The sequence below is a fragment of the Lynx rufus genome, unplaced genomic scaffold (assembly GCF_022079265.1).
Source record: "Lynx rufus isolate CCGP_SWC_20201006 ecotype Redwood Valley unplaced genomic scaffold, mLynRuf1.p SCAF_8, whole genome shotgun sequence".
NCBI lineage: Eukaryota > Metazoa > Chordata > Mammalia > Carnivora > Felidae > Lynx > Lynx rufus.
Window position 1 is genome coordinate 91,038,733 of NW_025814896.1, and position 21,973 is coordinate 91,060,705.

Sequence of the window (21,973 nt, forward strand, 5' to 3'; positions counted from 1 at the left end):
TCAGGTACCGGCGTGCTCCGCGTCCCGCTGTCCGCCAGCTCGCGTCCAGGGCACCGCCTCTGTGTAGGGCGGGCGAAGAGGCAGCCGAGGCGGAGCTGATGGCTGCACTGAGGGCGGGGCGGGGTGCAGGCTGGAACCTCTGGGGATGGCGGGCTTTGGGGGGGGTTCCCTGGGGGAAGGGGCCCCTGTTGACCCCTGACCTCCGGGCCTTGCTGACGTCAGGAACTCCTGACCCTCGGGCCCGAGTGACTTATGGGACCCCCAGTCTCTGGGCCCGGTTGTCTGGGGGGGTCCCTGAACCACGGACGTGTCTGACGTCGGGGACTTCGGATTCCCGAGCACGGCTGACTGCAGGGTCCCCGGATCTCAAGACCCGGGAGGTCTCAGAGACTCCTGGAACCCGTCCGCGCATATGGCTGGCGGTAGCGCTGGGCGCTGGGGGGGCAGTGCTGTTGTTATTGTGGGGCGGGGGTCGGGGTCCTCCAGCGGTCCTCGCCTCGGTCCTTGGCTCACCGCCCACCTCTCCCCGGAGCCAGTACAACTTCATCGCAGACGTGGTGGAGAAGACAGCACCTGCCGTGGTTTATATCGAGATCTTGGGCCGGTAACGGTGGGGAAGGGCAGGAGGCACCCAGCCGCGGGCTAAGGGGCGGGCGAGCTAGGTGTCTGAGTCTCCTCACATCCTTGCTTTACCCCCATCCTAGGCACCCTTTCTCCGGCCGCGAAGTCCCTATCTCGAATGGCTCAGGATTCGTGGTGGCTGCCGACGGGCTCATCGTAACGAACGCTCATGTGGTGGCTGATCGGCGCCGAGTCCGTGTGAGGCTGCTTAGCGGCGACACGTATGAGGCCATGGTCACAGCTGTGGATCCTGTGGCAGACATTGCCACGCTGAGGATTCAGACTAAGGTGGGGGTCTAGGCAGGCCGGGTCTGGTTGGGACTGTGAATTTGCTCACATTATCTGGACGACAGATCTCTTATTCCCATTCTCTCTTAGGAACCTCTCCCCACCCTACCCCTGGGACGCTCAGCCGATGTCCGGCAAGGAGAGTTTGTTGTTGCCATGGGAAGTCCCTTTGCACTGCAGAACACGATCACTTCTGGCATTGTCAGCTCTGCTCAGCGTCCGGCCAGAGACCTGGGCCTCCCCCAAACCAATGTGGAATACATCCAGACTGATGCAGCTATTGATGTGCGTCCTGATATGAGAAGAATGGCAAACTAGGTTGGGGGTTGGGGGAAAGGCTGTGTGGGGCAGGCACCAACTGTGATAGCTGGTGGACGAGTTTATATACAGAGGTTGGCCTGCACATATGTGGCCACTGTGGCTGGGCTGGGAAAAGAGAGAATTTGGAGAAAGTGCCTACATCCTGGTTATGCCCCCAGGCATAGAGTCCCTGGATCTCTTCCATATTTTGTCCTTGTCCTGCAGTTTGGAAACTCTGGAGGTCCTCTGGTTAACCTGGTGAGTGGGACATCCTTCTTTCCAAGAATCCCTGCTCCAGGTCAGTGTGAGAAGGGGTGTGTGTTCCCTAATTCAACGATGTTTGGTCAAGTTTCTGAGCAGTCTCCTGTTGGTTATCTCCCAAAATCCAACCAGATCTCCCCAACTCCCCAATACTTCCTGCTACTCTTGTTCAGGTATCTCCATCTCCTACTATTTATTTGGGCTAGGGAATAGTGGGCTCTATCCCTGCAGGATGGGGAGGTGATCGGAGTGAATACCATGAAGGTCACAGCTGGAATCTCCTTTGCTATCCCTTCTGATCGCCTTCGAGAGTTTCTGCATCGAGGGGAAAAGAAGAGTGAGCCTGGCTTGGGGGAAAGGGATTCCTTTAAGTGGTGGGAAGGGCATTCATTGGGCCTTGCTGGAGAAGGGGGAGGGGTGAAGTGTGGGGAGGGGGATGGTGGGGGTCTGTTGGGAGGAAAGGGAGGGGAGGGAAGGATATAGCCAAATGAGGCTCATTTGTCCCTCCATCACAGATTCCTGGTTTGGAATCAGTGGGTCCCAGCGCCGCTACATTGGGGTGATGATGCTGACCCTGACTCCCAGGTATGAACTTTAAAAGTAGTGACCTGTAGGACTACCAGTGTACTCAATGGTGGGCAACTAGCATCTCTGTTGAGCTTTGTTACCAATTTTATCTTTATCTAAGATGAGTTGCCTCATACGTGGAGCTATCCGAAGAGCTGTCCTCTCTCATCATATTGACTTTCTCACTCCAATCCATTTTGCACACCTGCTACCAGATTGATTTCATCCTGCTGCTGCTTTAAAAACTTCAGTCCATTAACCTGGTGTTCAGGGGCCATTTTCCATTTGTCTCCAGTTTGGCCTTCCAGACCTGGCTTCTTCCATGAATATACTCTGTTTCAGCCAACCTGATTTCCTACTCTCATGTTTTTATTTATGTTATTCTTGCTTTATATGGTTAAATACCAGAACCATGCTTCTACACCCAAGTTAAGTTCTACTCTCTCCTTAAAGCTTCCCTTGGAATTCTAGAATGACATTAGTGTTATTTAGTAGTGTGTGTCATTTGGAATTAGTTGCTTTTTACAAACATGTCCTACTTCCTAACTTCGAGAAGGCAGAAAGTGAATTGCCTTTGTATCTGGAGTATCTAGTGCATGCCCTTGTCTATACGATTGTCAGTGTGTCGATGAGAGATTTGAGGTGAACCCAAGGGAGAGTGCCTTGGTGTGGTTAACAGGGTGATCTATGTCCTTTCAGCATCCTTGCTGAACTACAGCTTCGAGAACCAAGCTTCCCTGATGTTCAGCATGGTGTGCTCATCCATAAAGTCATCCTGGACTCCCCTGCCCACCGGTGAGGGAGAGACTGCATTGTGAGGTGGGGATGGGTGAAGCGTGCATGTGCCCTTGAACTGGGCTGTCTAGTCCCTCCTTTCTCTCTCTGTCCATCTTTCACCATAGGGCTGGTCTACGGCCGGGTGATGTGATCTTGGCCATTGGGGAGCAGCTGGTACAAAATGCTGAAGATATTTATGAAGCTGTTCGAACCCAATCCCAGCTGGCAGTGCGCATCCGGCGGGGACCAGAAACATTGACCTTATATGTGACCCCTGAAGTCACAGAATGAGTGGGTCAGCAGGACTCTGAGGCTCCTGCTCTGATTTCCACCTGGCTTTCCTGGCCTAGGCTCTGAGGGTACCTGGACAGAGGATTAAATGAACCAGTGGGGGGCAGGTCCCTCCAACCACCAGCACCAATCCCTGGGCTCTGAGGAATCACACAAATGCTTTTTATATAAAATAAAATTATACCTAGCATCATGTTATAGTCAAAAATAAGGGCGGGGCGGGGGGTACTGATCTTTTTCCCCATGAAGAGGCTAGAGGTAAAGCTGTATTCCCCCTGAACGGAGGGGAGATACTGGAGCTGACCATTCTGACCTCCCTATTTGAGAAAATGAGCTCCTGCTGTCTGTTGTTCTGGGAAGTCAATCAGGTGCTGCTCTTTGTAGTGTGCTTCACTCAGTGCTGGGCCTGGGAGCAAAAATTCCCCATGCTTGGCCACAGATCCGGCAGCTGGCGTAGGAAGGAGGGCAATAACTTCGTTTTGATGTTTCCACATCCATAGCACACACTGGATGAGCATGGCTGGCCTGCTGACGTCAGGGGTTCCTTGGTAAGCTCCTGAGGTAATGGCAGCCTCAGACCCCTGCCATTAGGGGCCAGTGGTGGTTTTCAGAGGAGGGTGGCAGCACCTTAGATGACCTGGTTGCTGGTCTGGCCAGGGTAGCGCTCAAACTTCCTGTTGGCCTCTTCACTGAAGGCATCACCTGCAAGGTGAATGGGCGTTTAGGCAGGGAAACGGACTCATTGTGGGGAAGGGTGAGTAGAAGTGGAGAGGCTGGGAGATCCAGAGGAGGGTGGGAAGATATAGAACCGACTTTGGGAGAAGAGAATGAAGGCCTTTCCTTCCCATCCCCCAATCTCTTTGGGCTGCTCTTCCCATCAAATACCAATGTGGCAGTTGTGCACCCAGATGCGATGTCCATCATATTTGCAGTTACACTTCATTGCGTTGTTGGTGAAGTCACTTTCTGCTACTTCAAAATTGGGGTTGATGACCACCTGTGAGTGGGAGAAAGTCAATTTGACCAGTTGCAGTCTTCAAATCTTTAACAAATACTCCTCCCACTTGCCAGCTGGATCTCAGGCCCCAGGCACCTGCAGAATGTAGTTTCCTGGCTTCACATCTGTGATGTCAATCCACTGGCAGTCGATGTCATGCCGGTAAAGATCCCAGCAACCCACGGTAATGCCCTGCTCTCCAAAGTTAGCACACTCATACCTCTTGGAGACATCTGAGAGGGATTGGCATATGTCAGTGTGAGGCAAGGCTGTGGGATGGAGATACCGGAGTCTGTTCTAGGCCCAACTCACCCTCCTGACATTCGGTGTCTTCTAGACAGAAACTAGCTTTGTGGCCCTCAGCCACCTTGGTGCCATTGGGGGTCAGGATATCATAGTGAGTGAAGATGTCCATACTGTGGTAATGCCTGTGGGGACAAGGGAACCCCTGTTTTCGTCCCTGCCCCCAGCAGGCTTGCCCCATCTCCAGTGACCTTGCCCTTCTACTTGACCCTCTCACCCATGACACTCGTGCCACACCCAGGAGTGGCGCCCGGCCTTGGGCCTGAAGTCAGCTCGTCCCAGGTTGTGGATCTGGGAGGAGAATCGGAGCAGACGCCTGTGGCCATAAGGCCAGTTGGCTGAGCGGGCTGAGCGGGCCAGGCAGTTCTCTTCTGCAGCACAGTACAGCATGTGTAGGGGCCGGTCCTCGATGTAGGCGGTCTCCTGCACCAGTGCTGAGTGCAGCAGCAGGTCTGATGCAGCTGCACATGGAAGGGAGCAGAGTGTTGGAAGTCACTGCTGAGGGGTGGAGACAGATGGGGGTGCTTCTGCTCCCCCTGTAGAGTGTGAGAGGCTGCTTCTTCATAGGGAAGGAGCACCCCTCCAGATTATGGCTCTCTTTTTCCCTCAAAGGGGGTGGCCCAGAGCTTCCCTTCCCTGGCTTGCATCACCTTATCCTTCACTCACTCTCGGAACAGATGACTCCAGCAGTGAAGCGGGTTCCTGTTCTCTTGCAGGCAATGTGGGTGCCATGATGAGCACACTGGTCCAGGGACAGCTCAGACCCTGTGCAGCGCACTCCACTCATCACCACCTCTGTTATATTCCCTGAGTCCCAGTACCAGGTCTCCTGGGGACATATGTTGGTGTTTCTGTGAGACCCCCACCATCCAGCCTCTTGGTCCAAGGGACTCATTTCCATAGTCCTCTGCCCCAAACACAGGCTTTGGAGGCAATCGTGTTGGTTTCCCTTTCCTTCCCACTCACCTGCAGGCCATGGTTGGCATAGCCCAGTCCAAGTTGCCTACAGACCACCATGGCCTCCAGTGTCCCCCAGTCATCCCCACAGATGAGCCCCCAGCGAAGGGACCCAGGTCCCCCTATTTGCACCTCCACTCGCCCCTCGTGTTGGCTGCGGCCCCCACTGAGTCGGATCTGTAGTGACACAATGGAAGTTCCGGGTAAGCTTTTGGGGAGGGGTAGTGGGAGCCTATAACAGGTATGTGGCTGAAGGGTGATTCAGAGGCACATAAAGGCTAGCAAGTGGGGGCATCAGGTGGGAGTTGTAGGATGGCAGGGGCCTGGGACAGTGGGCTGGGAAGCTGTCAGGCTGCAGATCATGACCAGGACTGGATAGGATGTGAGATTTCTGGACTAAACCGGGAAGATAACTGACCTTGGTCTCTACCCCAGTGTAGGGCAGGTTGCATCGGACTCCAGCATCTTGGCTATGGGAACAGTCTTCGGCTGTGATGTTCTTGTGGGGGCACTTCCAGAGGGAGGGTTCCTGTCCAGAGCATCGAACCTCACTTAAGTGGATGGCACCCATGCCTAGGGTCAGAGGTCAAAGATCAGGAGGTTATAACTGGACCTTCATTGTCTGCCCAGGGGTCTCCTTCCCAAGGACCATACACCACCCCCCGGGAGAGTGTGTACCTCCTCCTTCCCTCTTCCTCCCATTTTCATCCCCCTCACCCTGCCCCATGCGGGCACCACTCAGAGCCTCTCGAGCACTCCCGAAGCCCAGCTCCCGACACACCACGCTGGCTGCCTGCAGGTCCCACTTGCGGTCACAGATTGTGCCCCATGTGCTGGCCTTCAGGACTTCTACCCGGCCCTCTCCAGGGTGGGCCCCACCCTTTAGACGCACTCGGGTCTATAGAGGAGAGAGATGTGCCCAAAGCAGTGAATGGAAACATCAGCACAGAGAGGGCTAAGTAGACCTGGGTGATAAAGGAGATTCTGGTGGGAGGGAGGGGGTGGTCTCAGGTCTGTGGCCCACCCCCTGAGAGGTTCCTCTCTGTCCTCAAAGGTCAGGGCTGTGCTAAGTCAGGGGCTGGCTAGGCTAAGGGGTTCTCCACCTGGGGTGGGGAAGGTTATAGTCACTGTCTCACACACCTCCCCCTGAGGCTTCGACTGTTGTTGCTTCCTCTGGCCACTGGATGCTGCGTAGAGAGGGCCTGGCACACAGCTCACCACCGCAGGGGCCCCCCCAGGGCACCTGGTGGTGTCATTGGCACGATAGAACTCCAAGGAGCAGAGGGAGAGGTGGGCCTCCGTGCCCACGCACGCCACCCCATGCAGACCAAAGGAGTGTTGCTGCCGCTGGGCCAGCAGCCTGGGGGGACAGGAGTGGGGTGCAGTAGGGTAAAACAATGCTCCTGCCTCTTTGCCGACAACCCTCCTCCCCTCCATGCCTCCACCATCCCCCAACCTTTCATGACCATTTTATCCCTTTTTCTTCCCTTCTTTTCTGCTGTTTCCCTCCTTAGAGACAAAGGGAATGGCAAGTTTCCAGGCTGAAAGAGCCCAGATTACCCAGATAGGAGGGTCCTTGGGGACCTGCAGCCAAAGACCACTATGGGTAGACAGCTAGTCTTGACTTGCCTGACAGAAACCTTGCTCCAAATGGCTTCAGGCTGCTGGCCCTAACGAAGGCTGAGGCTGAGGCTGCTGTGCAAAGAGAGTGAGAAGCCAGGACTGCCCAGCTGGAAGAGATGGGCAGGAGGGAGTAGCTGACACAAACAGGAAGCCTGAAGAACCAGTGTGAGCACATCCTTCTGTTATGCTGAGGCTGAAATAACTGAATGAGTCAGGATGCAAAGGACTGAGTAAGTCTTGGGTCTAAATGGCTTCTCAGAGGCTAGAGGGTCTTCCAGGCCAGAGTATGATGGGTGGTTATGAGAAGATTATACCAGAAGGTGGACATAGGGAAGGACTGGGGCTGGCACATGTGGGAATGAAGATGTACAAATGCAAGACAGACAAAAGTTAGTCCACGTGACCAGAGAAGGAGAGAATATGCACAACAGAATGGTAGCGGTCTCTCCAGACCTGAGCTGGACTTTAATGAGGTAGTCCATGCTTCTGCAATTTAAACATAACAGAAAGAATGTTCTGTAGCCACCCAAGCATGGAAATGGGACTAAACTAGAGATGTTAAACCTTGGAAACCCTTCAGAGAGATACCTTGAGAGAAGGAGGGGCCTGGTGTATTGACACCAACGGAGTAAGAGATGGCAGTGAGGCGCGTGGTGAGAGCAGTGCCCAGAGAGGAGGGTTGCTATTGGTGGTATGGGCCTGTGAGGCTGGCCTGGCAATGAACTATTTCAGTAATGTGCCCATCACTTGATGTCAGAGGAAGGAAGGTTATGATGGCTCAAAGTCATTGCCTAGGAAGATGCAGAGAGGAGGAAACATAAGCACAACAGACAAGCCTGGAGACTTTACAGAATACCTTTGGAAGCTCAGGATCAGTGGATTCTGAAGCTCAAACAGATCAGGTACTCTCCCAAAGTCCTGTTTTGCTGAAAATAAAAGTCAAAGAGGCCACCACAGGAAAAAGATCTTGCTCTTCTAAACTCCCTCCTCCCATTTCCCCACAAGGAACACAGTAAAAACAGCAGTGTGCCCTTGAATTTGGCGTTCAGGGAAGGCCAGAGCATGGCTATGTTGGGCACAGATGACCCTTAGCTAGAAGGTACTACAAGAGTACTCTCAAATTCCAAGCTCCTCTGAAGCCACCACAAGGAGGAGCTGGAGAAGGAGGGCCACCAAGGAACCACTGGGTGATCCCAGAATGTGCAGAAGAGAGGAGGGGACAGAAGAAAGGGATGAATTCTCTGTGTCTCAGCCACTGCTGAAGAAGTTATCAGGGAGACTTCTCATGTGCAAATGGCCTTTGGAAGCCTAGTGAGAGGTAATCAGTGGGGTTGGAAGCTTTCCACTCCCTTCGGTTCTGAAGGACCCCACAAGGAAAATTATGGAACTGGGAGCCTAATTGTGTCAACTGGGCCAGAGACACAGGGGTTATAATCTGAACCCATCCCTGGCAAAGTTTCCAGAGGGGATCCTGAGTCTTACCTCCAAGCTGGTAGCACTTATTTTTAAAAAATAAAGTTAAGATGGGAACATTGATCCCTTAGGCAAACTTAACTTCTTGGGGGAGAGGCAAGGATGGCATCTGAAGGAGAAAGTGCTAGAGTATCTGCTAGAATTCACTGGGAGAAGATAAACAAGCCTGTGGAACAGGAGTTCAGTGGATGAACTTCTATCAAGACTTTCAAAAATCCTGTGATAAGCATAATTCCCCAGAAACGAGGATAAGGCCCAGCATCACTTTATGTTTCAGTGACTCATCTGGAAGGTGGTTTCTAACAGCTACTGCCACCCCTCCACCTCTAGGTGGGGGCCTCTTAGACCCCTTCCTGACCACAGCTCAATTGCCCTGACTCATCATCACTCTGCACTCTCCCTCTCCTCACACCCAGCCTGAACTTCATTTACCTCTTGATTGATCCCCTGCCCACTCGGGGTTTGGGTTTGACTTTAAGCTTGGTGATTGGTCTGAAAAAAGGAGAAAGAAGTTAGTGGAGGTAGTGGTTAGGTACGTGGCCCAGGAAAGGTAGAGGGTTTTGTTTTCTGTTTTTGTTTTTTTTTTCCTGTTTCCGGGAAGGACACTTTATGCAGAGTGTGGGAAGGAGTAAAGTGAAGGGGCCAGGTATTCCACACTCTGACGGCTGCACACCACTGAACTCTACTTTAGGAACTCCTGTTGCACTCTGAATTCAACCACAGTGATGAAAAATCTAGTCAGTCCAGGGGTGACGGGAGAAGGGGATACAAGGTAAAAGGAGGAGAGAGAATGGGAATGTGGGTGAACTGAATTAAGGGGGGTAGGAAGCATGCAGGTGGTTGAGGCTGGAGTCCAAGCTATTTGGGGGAAGCATAAAGATGAGAAGGCTTCTCCTCAGCCATTCCTACATTATTTCCTCTTTGTACACCCTAAGGTCAAAGCTTGCCCATCCCCATGCCTGCCTCCCCTTCCCTTCCCTACCTCCCCTGGAATGGCCATTGTGCAGTTACATCCCTAATTCATCAGCTTGGGTTCCGGGATGGACATGGATAGGCTGCCTTCCATCCATCCACCTCCTGGGGCCTCAGGGGCGAGCAGGAGGTCCCGGGGCTCTTGCCCCATTACCTTCCAAGGGGCTTGGGGCGTCGGGCCGAGGCTTTGGCCGCTCGCTTCCTCAACTTTCTGTGAGGATAAGACAATAGCAGAGTCAAAATCAGTCTAGAACCAAGTGGGAAAGGCTGGTGCAGCCAGGGGCAAACTTCTTTTCCAACAGGAAAATTGGAAAGTCAACAAGATGTTATAACATCAGATACTCCCGAGGCTTTACCCTTCACAGCTGTCTGGCCTCACGCGCGCATAACCACACTGATGAACAGTAGTGAAATTCATGGACTCAGGCTGATAGAGCCCCTGTACCAGCACGCACAGAAATTACACTAGGGTAGTGAGTGATGGGGACTAGGGGCAATATCAGGGTTGATCCAAACCTCAGGGGAGGGCTATGGGGAAGTGTATAAGTAGAAGGATGTTAGGATTGTTAAGATCGCCAGACTGACCCGGCAAGGAGAGAGAACTGGTCTGGTCATAGGGAGGCTGACTGTCTTTTATTCTTGGATGCTCTTTGACTTCTGGCATTTCCATGTCTGAGGCCAGTGAATTAGGACCAAGCACCAAGGCTGGATGTCCAAGGACAGTAACTTGATTTGACTGGGGAGCATGAAGCCAGGCGGCTTAGGATGACAGCATCCTTCCTGCCCAAATTAAATCCCATATGCTTTAGTCATTTACAAACCAAGCTCAGCTCCCAAACTTACGTCCAGAGAAATAAGTTCTAAAACTTTATTTCTTTTTAATTGGCCTAAATATTTGACCTATTTTATTTTTCAAGAGGTTGGCTTAAGTCTAAGGTCTGGAAACTAGGTCTGTTTCTCCTCTCATTCTCCTTTTGATTTCAAAGACTTTTCTTGCCCCCTCTTCGTTCTGTCCAACTATGTATAGATGAATGCAGGTTTTGTCTGTCTATTCTTCTAAGTTTATGAGACTCCCTGTTATCATCTTAGTTATTCTTTCTTTAAACACGTTCCTACTCTTGTTTCTCCTGAGGAGTCATATCTGGACATAGTATACTGTGTGCAGATGCACTGGATGTTAATAAACAGATTTGAAACAGCTCCGAAGTTGCTTGGTATTTCCTGCCCTGGCTTCTTCCTGAGGATTGATTTAGTTGGTCTTTTTGCCAAAATATCCATTGTGTCCAACATTCCTTGGAAAGAGTGCACAGTAAGTCTCAGGTCCCTTTCCTGAGACATTACTAAGAGTTTAGAACCTTTCATCATATAAGTATAGGGTGAAACTTTTTCTCCAAATGTCTTTTTCTCAGATATGTCTAAAATGAAATGTATTTTATGTTTTCTTTCAAGATTACCTTGATCCTCCAACTAGTACTCAGAAAAATGTAGTATTATCTAGGGATGCCTGGGTGGCTCAGTTAAGTGTCAAACTCCTGATTTTGGCTTAGGTTATGATCCCATGGTTCGTGGGATCAAGTCCCATGCTGTCAGCATGGAGTCTGCTTGAGATTTTCTCTCTCCCTCTCTCTCTCTCTCTGCCCCTCCTCCCCTCGCATACATGCTTTCATGCTCTCCCTCTCTCTCTCTCTTAAAATACATAAACATAAAAAATGTAGTATTATCTAGATCTTGGAAGTACCTCTTCTCTATTTATAAGGTTTTATATTATACATCATATGGTACATATGATTTTACATACATATATATATATATATAAAATAAAGTACAATATAGATTATATTAAGGGTCTGGTACTTATTTAATACTAGTACTGATACTTGTTTTGATTTACACTTGCACATTCACAAATGTGCTTGTTTCCCCTTACAATTTGTTCCTTCAGCATCAAACATAAAAACCTACCCGTGTCAGCATCACCTTTTCTTATCCACCCATCTCTCTCCTCCAAGACCACTCCCCCAAAAGGTTTCTGAATTCCATCCTTTAGGATCTTTTTTCTCCTAAATTGAGAGGTCGAATACAATCTCTCCTCAACTGAATCATTTTAAACCTGTTCCGATCTCTCCGACACACACGCACTATACACACCCTCCACCCCATATCTCCCTTCCTCTTCATAGAAAAAATTGTCAAGAGTTGTCAGTGCTCCACTTCTATATCTTATCTCTTACCACTCATTCCTTAACCCACTCCTTTCTGGTTTTCCCCATCACTCTGCGAGAATAGATCCAGTAGACAGCTTCAGTTTTCATCATGTTCCCCTTTTGGTAGCATCTCACACTGCTGTTCTGTCCTTCTCTTCCTCCTTGGCTGTCCTAACACTATGAGTCTGGTTTGATTCCTCATTCCAGTTGCTCTCTCTTGGTCTTCTTTGCACGTTCCTCCTCTAGCTAGTCACTTACATTTTTGGAGCCCTAAGGCATTCTTCTCACTCCACATCCTCTCTTAGTATGTTCCCATTTACACCTAACCTGGTATAGTCCATTGCCTTTTTTTTTTTTTAATTTTAAAGTTTATTTTGAGAGAAAGAGAGAGTGTCAGCAGGGTAGGGGCAGAGAGAGAGGGGAGAGAGTATCCCAAGCAGGCTCCATGCTGTCAGCACAGAGCCCAATGGGCGGCTCCAACTCACAAACCACAAGATCATGACCTGAGCTGAAACCAAGAGTCAGATGCTCAACCAACTGAGCCTCCCGGGCACCCCTGCCTTCTTAATGTTTCTAAAATGTAATATAGGTGCAAAAAATAAACCTGTAATTCTTTCAGCAAAATCCACCCTAGAAACCTAGGAGTCAACTTGATACTTCTCGTCTTTGGTTCCCAAAGTCAGTCCAGAACCAAGTCATGTCAGTATTACTTCCTAAACATCTCTTCAGTCCACTCACTCTTGTTCTTCTCTACACCATTCTCAGAAATGCAGAGTGGTTTTTTGGGGGCCACAAACCTGATCATGTCCTCTTACAGCCCTGCTCATGAAAACACTTCAGTCGCTTCCCATTGCTTTTAGCATAAAGACCCAAATCCTTAGTGTAGTCTGTGAGGTCTTCCATGATCTCTCAGCACCTCTGTGTTCTCAGCACCTTGCACAGTGCTTTGCAAATAGCAGGAGTTCAGTAAATAGCTTTCAGCACTTAAGCTCTTAGAACCTCAATTTCTTTGCCTGCAAAAGGGCAGTAAATGGTTCAATTATCTCTACATTCTTTTCCTCTTCTAAAATTCTACAGCTTTCACGTGTTGTAGGGAAGAACTATAAAACCAAATTGAAAAATGATAAACGCACCTCATTCTGATTTTCTCATTCCTTAAATCTTACTGGCTTCCTTTAAAAGCCAGCAGATGTATCTTCTTTCTCTGTGGAAGGTGGAGTTCTTTATAAATGATCTTATCTATCCTTTATGATTGTACCACCCATGAGAATGCTCCCTCTGTGTGATTTGGCCGTGAAAGGAAGCCTATCTCATATCTCCATCACAGAACTCTCAGGACTCTTGCAACCTCTCTCCTCACTAAGAATGGTCTCTGTTCTTAGTATGTGTCCTTCTCCAGCCTTCATATCCTAGACTCAGTAGCAGATTCCAAGATGTACACAAATATTCCTGATCTCTGAAAATTACTTCAGGCCATGCATACCTATAGGTAATTCCTGGGTCTCAAACATCCCAAGGATGGCTCACTTCTAAAGCTAGTTCATATTAACTTGAAGCCCAGAGATGCCTGTTGGCTTGCACCATCCTTCTCTCAAGCAGCTTCAGGATCATTTCAGGTGTCTCTCCCTTCTTTTCTATTATCAGTCATCCTTCAGCTATTCATCCTCTCTCTCTTTGTTGTCACCCTCCTAATCAGCTTCGTTTTTATAACAAGCTTCTAACTGGCCTTATGGCATCTAGAACCTCCTCCTCCAATTCACTACTATCAGGTAAACTTTAAAAACACTGGTCTTATTTTATCATTGTCCCATACAAATACTTTTATTTTTAATTTTTCCATAAGATAAAGATCAAACTCTCCAATCTGGCATCAAAAAGTTCCATTTTCTGGCTTTTATGCATTCAGATCTTCCTTCCATTATTTCTCAGCACAATTTTCTACTCTAGTCAACTGTCTTTTGAAAAATATCCTAGTCACTGTCAAATTTGTCAGGGTCAGCAATAACTCTGTTTTGCTAAATCCAGCATTTGTGTCTCAGTCCTTGTGCTTTTAGACCCACCAGCAGCACCAACTCAGGTGATGGCGCTCTTCGTCTCCTCCTTGAAGCGCTTTATTTGGCTTATAGGCTGCCTTGCTCACCTGGTCTTCTTTCTACCTCACCTTGCTGTTTGCATTTCACTTTACCTTCCTGACATAACATTTAAGCTCTCTGTTCAGTCCTTGGACCTCTTTTTTCCTGTTTACATTCACTCCCTTGGTGATGTCCAGTTTTAGGACTTAAAATATGTTTATTCAGCAACTCTAGAGTCATATATCCAAAAATTAAACAGGTCCAAAACCAAGTTCTTGGTATACAACACCCCTCCCCCCAATCCTCACACAACACATGCTCCACCCATTGTCTTCCTTATCAAGTAAGGCCATCTCCATACTTAGCTCAGGCTCAAAACCTTGGGGTGAACCTTAATCGCTCTCCTCTCCCACCACATTAAATCCATCAGCAAATCCTGTCGCCTCTACCTCAACCATACACAGAATTTTATAATTTTTCATCTCTTTCACTGGTCACCATCACCCTCACTTTCTGTACTTGGCTTTCAGGAGACAATAACCTCCTAACTAATTTCTCTGCCTCCTTGATTCTACTGTATTCCTCACAGTCTATTCTTTATATATATATATATATATATATATATATATATATATATATATAATGTTAATGTTTATTATTTTTGAAAGAGAGAGAGAATGAACAGGGGAGGAGCAGAGAGATAGGGAGACAGAATCAGAAGCAGGCTCCAGGCTCTGAGCTGTCAGCACAGAGCCCAACACAGGGGTCGAACTCACAGACGGTGAGATCATGACCTGAGCTGAGGTCAGACGCTTAACCGACTGAGCCACCCAGGTGCCCTCCTCACAGTCTATTCTTAAAGCAGCCAAAATAATACTTTAAAAATGGAAGTCAGATGTCACGCCTCTGTTCAAAACCTCATCTCCCACAGAGTATACACCAGTCCTCCCAAATGGCCCTATGCAATCAGGCTTCCTATTCTTTCCCTATCCCCTCTTATATCACCTTTCCTATCATTTTCTCTCTTGTTCACTCAGCTGCAGCCCCAGTGGCCTCCAGGAGCATGACTCTTCTCCCCTCCCTCCCCCTGCCCCCTAGGATCTTTTCATTTATCATTCCTCTTCCTGTCAACACTTGTCTAGATTTCTACAGGTTGTGCCCTCACCTCCCTTAAATCTTTTCCCAAATGATGCTTTTTCAAAGAGGCCTTCTCTGATGGCTCTTTTTAAAATTGCAATCTCACTTTTACTTCCTAACTCCTTCCCTGCTTTATTTTTATTCATTACACTCTTTGCCATCCTTGCATTATAAAATTTTACTATTTTCTGATTCTTCCCTAGTCCATGAGATCAGGGATTTTTGTCTGTTTTGTTTACTGTCGAATCCCTAGTGTCTACAACAGTAGACAATATATAAATACTGACCAAATGAATCTCTTCACCTTTGTTCATGCTATCCTCTTCACTTGAAATCCCTGCTTTTTAAATTGTATAAATCTTTCAGAACCTGATGTTGGGGTCAGGCAAAGTAAAGAAAAAGCACAGAGAAAGAAGTATAGCTCCAAGACAGATAATAGCAAAGGAGCACAGCACACAGCTGTTTTAAAACAGTTTGAGTCTCCAGACCAGATAAAGTATATTCCTTGGGGCTGGAAGAACTTTCAGGTGTGTCTGAGAGCCAAGGCAACGAAAATCTGAGCAAGTATGGAAAAGACTAGAGGTTGGACAATGTATTTACTTTCAAAAAGAAGAAAAAGGGTTCCTTAATCTAAAGAATAATATTTTAAAATAAGTTATTAAATGGAAAGTTTGTGAACAGTGGGGAAAAAATATGGAGATGCTTAGAGACCCAGAAGGATTTCAGTAAAAGCTCAAACCACCATGATTTCCTTTTTTGATAAGCCTTCTAAATTGGAAGGCTGGAAAATGGCCATGAACATAATATATCTAGATTTTAAGGAAGACTAACAAAATCTCCCACGATTTCATTATAGATAAAATGGTGAAATGCTGGCTACATCATTGTAGTGTTCACTTTGTTCCCAATTAGTGGGAAAAAAACATTTCACAAGTAATGAGTAAAGACTTGATGAGTAAGGAAGGGTTAGACTTTGGTTTTGAACATTTCAATAATTTTAACAGTCACTCTGATGAAGCCAGAAGACCTAGCTATCCTGTATATCTTCCAGAGGAGGCTGGGAGGGATGATAAATGGAAAATAATGTCAAGATTCAAGATAATCTCATGGGTTCACTGTGGCTTTTAAGTGGTTTTTAAATGATGTATCAAACTAACTTAATAGAATAAACTCAACATAGATTTAGGTTCAAATAGGCTTTTCTATTAGTATCAAGGATAAAGGAAGATCTGAATTGGTTTTAGATGATTACTAGTTCAATATGAACAGTGGGATGTTTCCTCAACAGAAAGGCATACAAAATCTGGGCATGCTCTACTCAAAGTTGAGCATTTCTACTGTACCCTGCTCTAATCAGACGATATCTGACGTTGTGTGCCCAGTGGAAGCTGACCTAGATGTCAAGAGGTCTTTCTGCAAAACTCAACTAAGGAAGAGCTGAGAGGAAGAAAAAAAAAGTATTTCAGCCTGCAAAATAGATTAGAGTGACTGTAAAGATTTCCAAATTTCTCTAAACGACCACATATGATGCTCCAGGGTTGCGAGGCACGGTAAGCACAGAGCAGTTTACCAGTGTGATTCGTCCCCCTGGTAGCCAGTGCGTACCCCAGGGCTCCAGGGCAGGTGGAGAGGATCGGGCGCCTCGGCCAAAGGATATTCTGGAAGACTTGCCTAGGAGTGCCAGGGGCTCCCGCGCTCACGGACGCGCCTCGAGGATGGCCGCGACTGAGGGGCAGGCCTCACCTCTCCAGGAGCCCCCCCAACCCTCAAGGTTCGGCCCTCTGGCGGGGACTCCCGCGCCCAGCCCGGCGCTGGACACACCCAAGCGCCGCCTCCGCAGGGCGCGGCCGCGCGCTCCTTGAACTCCGACGTCGGGCCCCGGAGCCGCGCCCGCGCCGTAACCGTACCCGCCCGCGACACAGCCGGCCGCTGGGCGTGGCCTCGCCAGGCTCGGCGCGCGCCCCGGGGAGCCGGGACTCTGCCTGCCAACCGAGGGCGTCACGGGTGCGGACGCGCGACCGGCCGCCACTCGCCCCGCCCCGGTTGCGGACCTCAGAGAGCCGGAGCCTCGCTTGCCCCACTTCGGACCCGCCCTGAGGAGCCCTTCATAGTTCCACAAGGTTTCTCAACTCTCCAGTTTCGAAAGGGCCTCCATAGTTCCCCACTGTTCCTGAGCCCCGGACCCTCTCAGAGGTCAAGACACCGCTTCCTAGCGAGCACCCCTCCATCCCAGTCTGTTCCCCCCAGCGCCCACGCCCCTTCACCTGTAGAAGGCCGTGTTAACCCTCTTTTCGCTAGGGAAGCCCAGCATCCCGCAGACCACGTGGCTGTTATGGGCGCTCCAGCCTTTGTCACACACTTGCGACCAGCCGTCGGGAAGCCTGACTTCGACCAGTCCCTCGGTCACTGGCAGAGGCCGCCTGCCCCTCCCCACGGCGGGCCGAAGTCGCACTTCTTCCACTTGCAGGTGCTGTTCTACCTGGGGAGGGGACCACAGGCAGAGGACGGAGTCTCAGTAGCGACTTTTATTTGTCCTGCTACCCTTAAGGAACCCTGATCAGCGTGCTTGCCATGAAGACAGTGGCGAGCAGGGGCTGACACTGGGCTGAGAGGCACTCCTGCTCTCTGTGGGGAACTGACTTTCCTGCAACCACGGGAGTGGAAGGACATGTCCTGCTCTGAGAGGCGATTAAGGGTGCGGAGCAAACTGAGGAAGGAGCAGCAAAGGCGGCCTGGAGCACGAGGGAGAAGTTCACAGAGGAGTGGCACTGAAGGAAGAAGTAGGAGAGAGTAAGAAGGGAAATGTTCCAGGAGAGCAGGAACCTCTGAGGAGAGGGACAGCAAGGGATGTCCTGGGGACCAGGGATGAAGTTGGAGAGGCGTCTGCCAGGTTTAGTGACGTGAATGCTAATGTGAAAACAACCCTGGGCTTTAATATGCCTAGGAGCATTATCATTTGTCCCCCACCCCCTCAGCCTCACACCGACTCAAATGATCCCATGGGGCATATAGGATCCCCTACCTTTTAGCATCCCCTCTAACCACATATAACCACCCCACAGCCCTCTCTGGCCATCCTGGTCTGTGTGTGTGTGTGTATGTGTGTACGAACTGCAGACCTCAATGACATTAGAATCCGAGAAGCCGGGGAGGCGCTGGTCCTTGCAGATGACTCCAGCATCTTCATCATGGGTACAGTCACTGTTCCCCCAGCCCCGGGAGGCACACTCGGTCACACTCTGCTCAGTCCCACTGCAGCTCAGGTTGTCCAGCCAGATGCGGCCTGTGGAGGGAGAGATGAGGGAATAGAGAGGCTTGTGGAGGTAGGATGGAGGAGAAGGGTAAGTGGTGAGGATTTGGGGGAGAGTGACCATGAAGGCCTCACACCTGGCCTGATGATCCCATTTTTCTGGTTAGATAATGGGATGTGAAAGAGGAGACCCTGGAAGGGAATAGGAAAGGGAGCACAGGATTGATGGAGGGTCAGTTGTGATCGGGGGGATACTCAAGAATTTGGTAGGGTGAATAAAAAACCAAGAGTCAACACTGAAATTCTGATCAGTCCTGACCTATTCAATGATAGCTACAATTAATCAAGTATGTGTTGTGTGTTAGGCACTCTGCCATGTATGTATATACATGATTATCCTTAGAACAGAGCTGCCAGAGGTGTTATCACCATTTTACATAAAGAAATTGGGGTGACCACACAGCCAATACATGGGGGCTTAAGGGTTTGAGCCATTTGTGAGACTTGGAAATCTAAGATCCTTTCCTCTCAGCTTCACTTTCTCCCATGCGTCTTCCCTGTCTGTGTTACTGCATTGCCCCCTTGTTTTCCTCTCGGCCTGGACCATCCTGAAATGAGTATTGCTGACTTCTCAGAGTTGGGATGGATTCAATTCCCCCCAGAGGCCAGGGGATTCCACCCAATGTGACTGTCTGTCCCAACCAATGGCAGGGACCTATCATGCATACCCTGACAGGACTTTCCCAGCTTCTGCTGGGATATCTACTTCCTGCCCCACCAGGCCACTGAACTGGTCTGATTCAGTCCCCCAAGGTCTGATTCAGTCCTTCGATGCCATCCAGGCAGCTAAATGACTGTCAGCTAAATGACTGTCCTCATATTTGGAGACAACCTTCATGCAATTGCTACCCAAAGCTTTTAGTTTTCATACCAAACATCCCTGGTTTCTTCAGCTATTCCCTCTTGAAACTTGGCTTCCAGTCTTTCACATCTGGGCAGCTCTCCTCTGAAAGTATATCCATTGTCTACTCTCTCTTTTTTTTAAAAGTAGGCTCCATGCCCAGCATGGAGCCCAACACAGGGCTTGAACTCATGACCCTGAGAGCAAGACCTGAGCTGAGATTAAGAGTTGGGCACTTGACCAACTGAGCCACCCAAGAGCCCCTCTACTGTCACTCTTTAAATGTGGCAACTACAAGTGACGCTTTATTCCAGAAGTGGTCCAGCCAGTAGGAAGTGGAGGATTAGCTGCAGACTACACCAGCTTCTGTCCATCAGTCCCATTGTGGGCTCCTACAATGTAAGCATCCTCAGGTCTCAGAATTCCTCCTAAGCGCCTACTAGCCACACTCATTCTTGTCTTAGAGTTTATACTTGTTCTTAGTTCCAGCTTGTTGGTTTCAGCTCTTGCCTATAATCTGATTTGGTCAGCTGCAGTATCTGTGATCCTTTCTGGCTTTGGGATATCCAGACATCATTTATCTGTTCTCAGCTTTCCATCAAACCAACTGTACTTTAACTGTACAGGGCTCACCTGTATCAGAGCTGTCCTTGCATGTAGCAAGGTAGAATCATACTTCTGCAGAAAAAAGGAACTTAGAGATCATGTAGTCATCTTGCACCTAGGGCCTCTGAAGTTCAGAGAAGGCACTGACCAGCTTAAGGTCACACAGTTCTGGGAAGCAACTGTGTTGATTGGTTTGTCAGCCATGGGTTTACTTGACACTGGCTGTTTTTGGTGTCCTGGGTCCCTGTGCCTGTGCCATACTGGTGTTCCCTCTCCCTGCATTTAGACAATACCTAGGCCATGCATGGAGCATTGCTTACCTGTTCCAGGGCCATATTTGGCACTGTGGGTCCAGCCCGTGGCCTCTGTGAAGCCCAGCTCTCGGCAGAGGACGTGGGCAGCCTGAAGCGTGAAGTCGTCATCGCAGATGGTGCCCCACTCGCCAGCTCTCTGTATCTCCACTCGGCCCTCAAAGGGCTTCCTGGGGAAGCCGGCCAGCCGGAACCGCAGCCCCTGGCTCCCAGCCCTCTTCTCGGGGGCCGTGGATGGGGATGGAGATCCCAGGCATGAGCTGCACAGCAGACAGAGCAGCAGCCCCCATGGGCTCCGCTGCCAGATACTGACAGGTCGCATGGCAGGGAAGGCCTGGGTGCCCCAGAGAGAGAGTGTGTAAGAGAAATCACAGATGAAGTCAGGCCTGGGTTCCAGAGAGAGGTCGTGAGAGGAAGAGAGACACTGAATAAGGACAGAGACAGAGATGGTGGGAGAGAAAGACAGGGACCCATGGACTGAGAAAGAAACAAACTAAACAAGAGCAGAAACACAGTGAGAGAGGTGCAGACTAGGGAGGGAGGCGAGAGACAGAGACCCAGAGATAGGTTCTCCCTCCCTTTTGTAAAGAGTAAAACTGTACCCATCAGTTGTTCTGTCTCACAACGTCCTTTCCTAGTTCTGTCATTGGCACCTCCATCACCCCCACCCATTGGTCTAAGAGACCCAGAGATCAAAAGATAGTGATTAGAGACCAAGGGCAGAGAATGGTCCAGAAAAAGAGATAAGACTGAGCAAGAGGGAGACCCAGACAGGATGTAAGAGGAAGGAAGCTGTGGGAACAAAGTGGGAGCAAGCAGAAAGAGACAGCAGAGAGAGACAATGTGGAAGATGGATAGAAGGTGATTGTGAGAGAACCAAGTACACAGAGCAATGGAGAGACATGGGCAACAGGTGAGGAGAGGGACTGGCAGGAGCCAACGAGGGGCAAGGGGTGGCAGGAAGGACCCAGATGATTCCATTCAGCCATTCGGACAGAGGACAGACAGCTACTGATTGTGAAGAGAAGCAGGCAAGGGGGGTTAGGAGACCCTCAGATCTTAGTTAGGTTCCTGAATGGGAGCCAAGCCCAGAGTCCTGTCTGGGCAGATCCCAAGGCAGAGAGGGCAGAGACCAGAACACATGGAGAACCCCCTGCACACCCTACCCAGCACACAGGCTCTCACATGCCCTGCAGGTTCAAGGGGCCCAGGAGGGCCAGGCCTCAAGCTGGGAGGGGTGTGGGGTGGGGTTGTCCAGACCTCCTGCCAACACTGCCATGGCTGTCACTGGGCAACGGGAGCCCAGGGCGCCAATCGGCTCCTCAGCCAAGGCCTTTCCTCTGTCTGGGGCTGAGAACAGCTCCTCTCCAGCAAGAGGCCCCCCGAACATGCTTTCCCCCCACTCAGACAAACAACATAACAGGAAAGCTTTGTTCTGGGGACATTCTGGCTTGGGGGCCCAGGGGTAGGGCCTCACAGAGGAGCCCCCAGCCTTAGGGCCCTCGCGGCTGCCCTATTTGGAACATCCTGCAGCCCCCCACCCGCCAAATATCTGCCTCCTCTCTCCACTCTCCTTGTGTCTCACTCTTCTTTAACAATGATAAAACCCTCAGTGGGTTGGGTTCCCCTCGACCCTAACCCGCATCACCCCTTTTCGTGGTCCCTCCACCATCCTCCCATCCGAAACGCTCCTTCCTCCCGCGGCGGCGTGACTCCCCCTACCTTGGCTGAGCGGGGACCTAGGGGCTGGGAGAAGAGTCCAGGTCCTGGAGATCAGTCCTAGGACTTCCCCAAAAAAGTGCTCGGCCAGGGGAGACTGGACCCCCCCCTCTTTCCCCCCTCTCCTTTCGTCCCTCCCATGTCCCCTTGAGCCCTCCCACATTCCGCCCTCTCCCTCGATTCCTCCCAGGCCAGTTCCCTCCTCTTCTCCTTTTGGTCCTCCCCTCCCCCGTGGAGCTGGCCGCAGCCGCTCCACCTCCCTCCGCCCCCCACCGCCGACCCTCCCGGCCTGCTCAATGAAGCTTTCTTTTCCCGCGGGTTGGAGGCCGGGCAGCTGCGGTCA

The 21,973-nt window shown here is 50.1% G+C and overlaps 2 protein-coding genes across 6 annotated transcripts; one reads left to right on the forward strand and one right to left on the reverse strand.

Annotated features, from left to right (window-relative positions):
* The first annotated feature begins 10 nt into the window (after window positions 1-10).
* HTRA2 (HtrA serine peptidase 2) lies at window positions 11-3,298 on the forward strand. Its single transcript, XM_047067673.1, has 8 exons — window positions 11-604; window positions 705-909; window positions 1,000-1,194; window positions 1,435-1,467; window positions 1,702-1,807; window positions 1,986-2,055; window positions 2,737-2,832; window positions 2,940-3,298. The coding sequence occupies exons 1-8, from the start codon at window positions 99-101 to the stop codon at window positions 3,103-3,105; spliced, it is 1,377 nt and encodes a 458-aa protein (XP_046923629.1). The 5' UTR covers window positions 11-98; the 3' UTR covers window positions 3,106-3,298.
* On the reverse strand, window positions 3,266-21,736 carry LOXL3 (lysyl oxidase like 3). 5 transcript variants are annotated; one of them, XM_047067668.1, is made up of 16 exons: window positions 21,634-21,733; window positions 19,921-20,245; window positions 17,963-18,126; window positions 17,108-17,322; window positions 9,585-9,641; window positions 8,891-8,950; window positions 6,503-6,722; window positions 6,080-6,260; window positions 5,781-5,935; window positions 5,372-5,539; window positions 5,072-5,234; window positions 4,623-4,866; window positions 4,415-4,530; window positions 4,199-4,335; window positions 3,991-4,102; window positions 3,266-3,807 (listed from the first exon to the last, which is right to left on the reverse strand). In XM_047067668.1, the coding sequence occupies exons 2-16, from the start codon at window positions 20,231-20,233 to the stop codon at window positions 3,734-3,736; spliced, it is 2,379 nt and encodes a 792-aa protein (XP_046923624.1). In that variant the 5' UTR covers window positions 20,234-20,245; window positions 21,634-21,733; the 3' UTR covers window positions 3,266-3,733. The 5 variants fall into 5 exon arrangements, with proteins under 5 accessions (XP_046923624.1, XP_046923623.1, XP_046923625.1 ...); XM_047067667.1 differs by having other exon boundaries at window positions 19,921-21,736; XM_047067669.1 differs by lacking the exon at window positions 9,585-9,641 and having other exon boundaries at window positions 19,921-21,736.
* Between the last annotated feature and the right edge of the window lie 237 nt (window positions 21,737-21,973).

Excerpts from the sequence above, each read along its gene's own strand:
- HTRA2 (XM_047067673.1), top strand. The coding sequence starts at position 99 with ATGGCTGCACTGAGGGCGGGGCGGGGTGCAGGCTGGAACCTCTGGGGA. Across the intron at positions 1,195-1,434 it reads AGACTGATGCAGCTATTGAT|TTTGGAAACTCTGGAGGTCC; the intron begins GTGCGTCCTGAT and ends CTTGTCCTGCAG. Across the intron at positions 1,468-1,701 it reads GAGGTCCTCTGGTTAACCTG|GATGGGGAGGTGATCGGAGT; the intron begins GTGAGTGGGACA and ends CTATCCCTGCAG.
- LOXL3 (XM_047067667.1), bottom strand. The coding sequence starts at position 20,233 with ATGCGACCTGTCAGTATCTGGCAGCGGAGCCCATGGGGGCTGCTGCTC. Across the intron at positions 5,235-5,371 it reads ATGCCAACCATGGCCTGCAG|GAGACCTGGTACTGGGACTC; the intron begins GTGAGTGGGAAG and ends ATATGTCCCCAG. Across the intron at positions 4,867-5,071 it reads TGGAGTCATCTGTTCCGAGA|CTGCATCAGACCTGCTGCTG; the intron begins GTGAGTGAAGGA and ends TTCCATGTGCAG.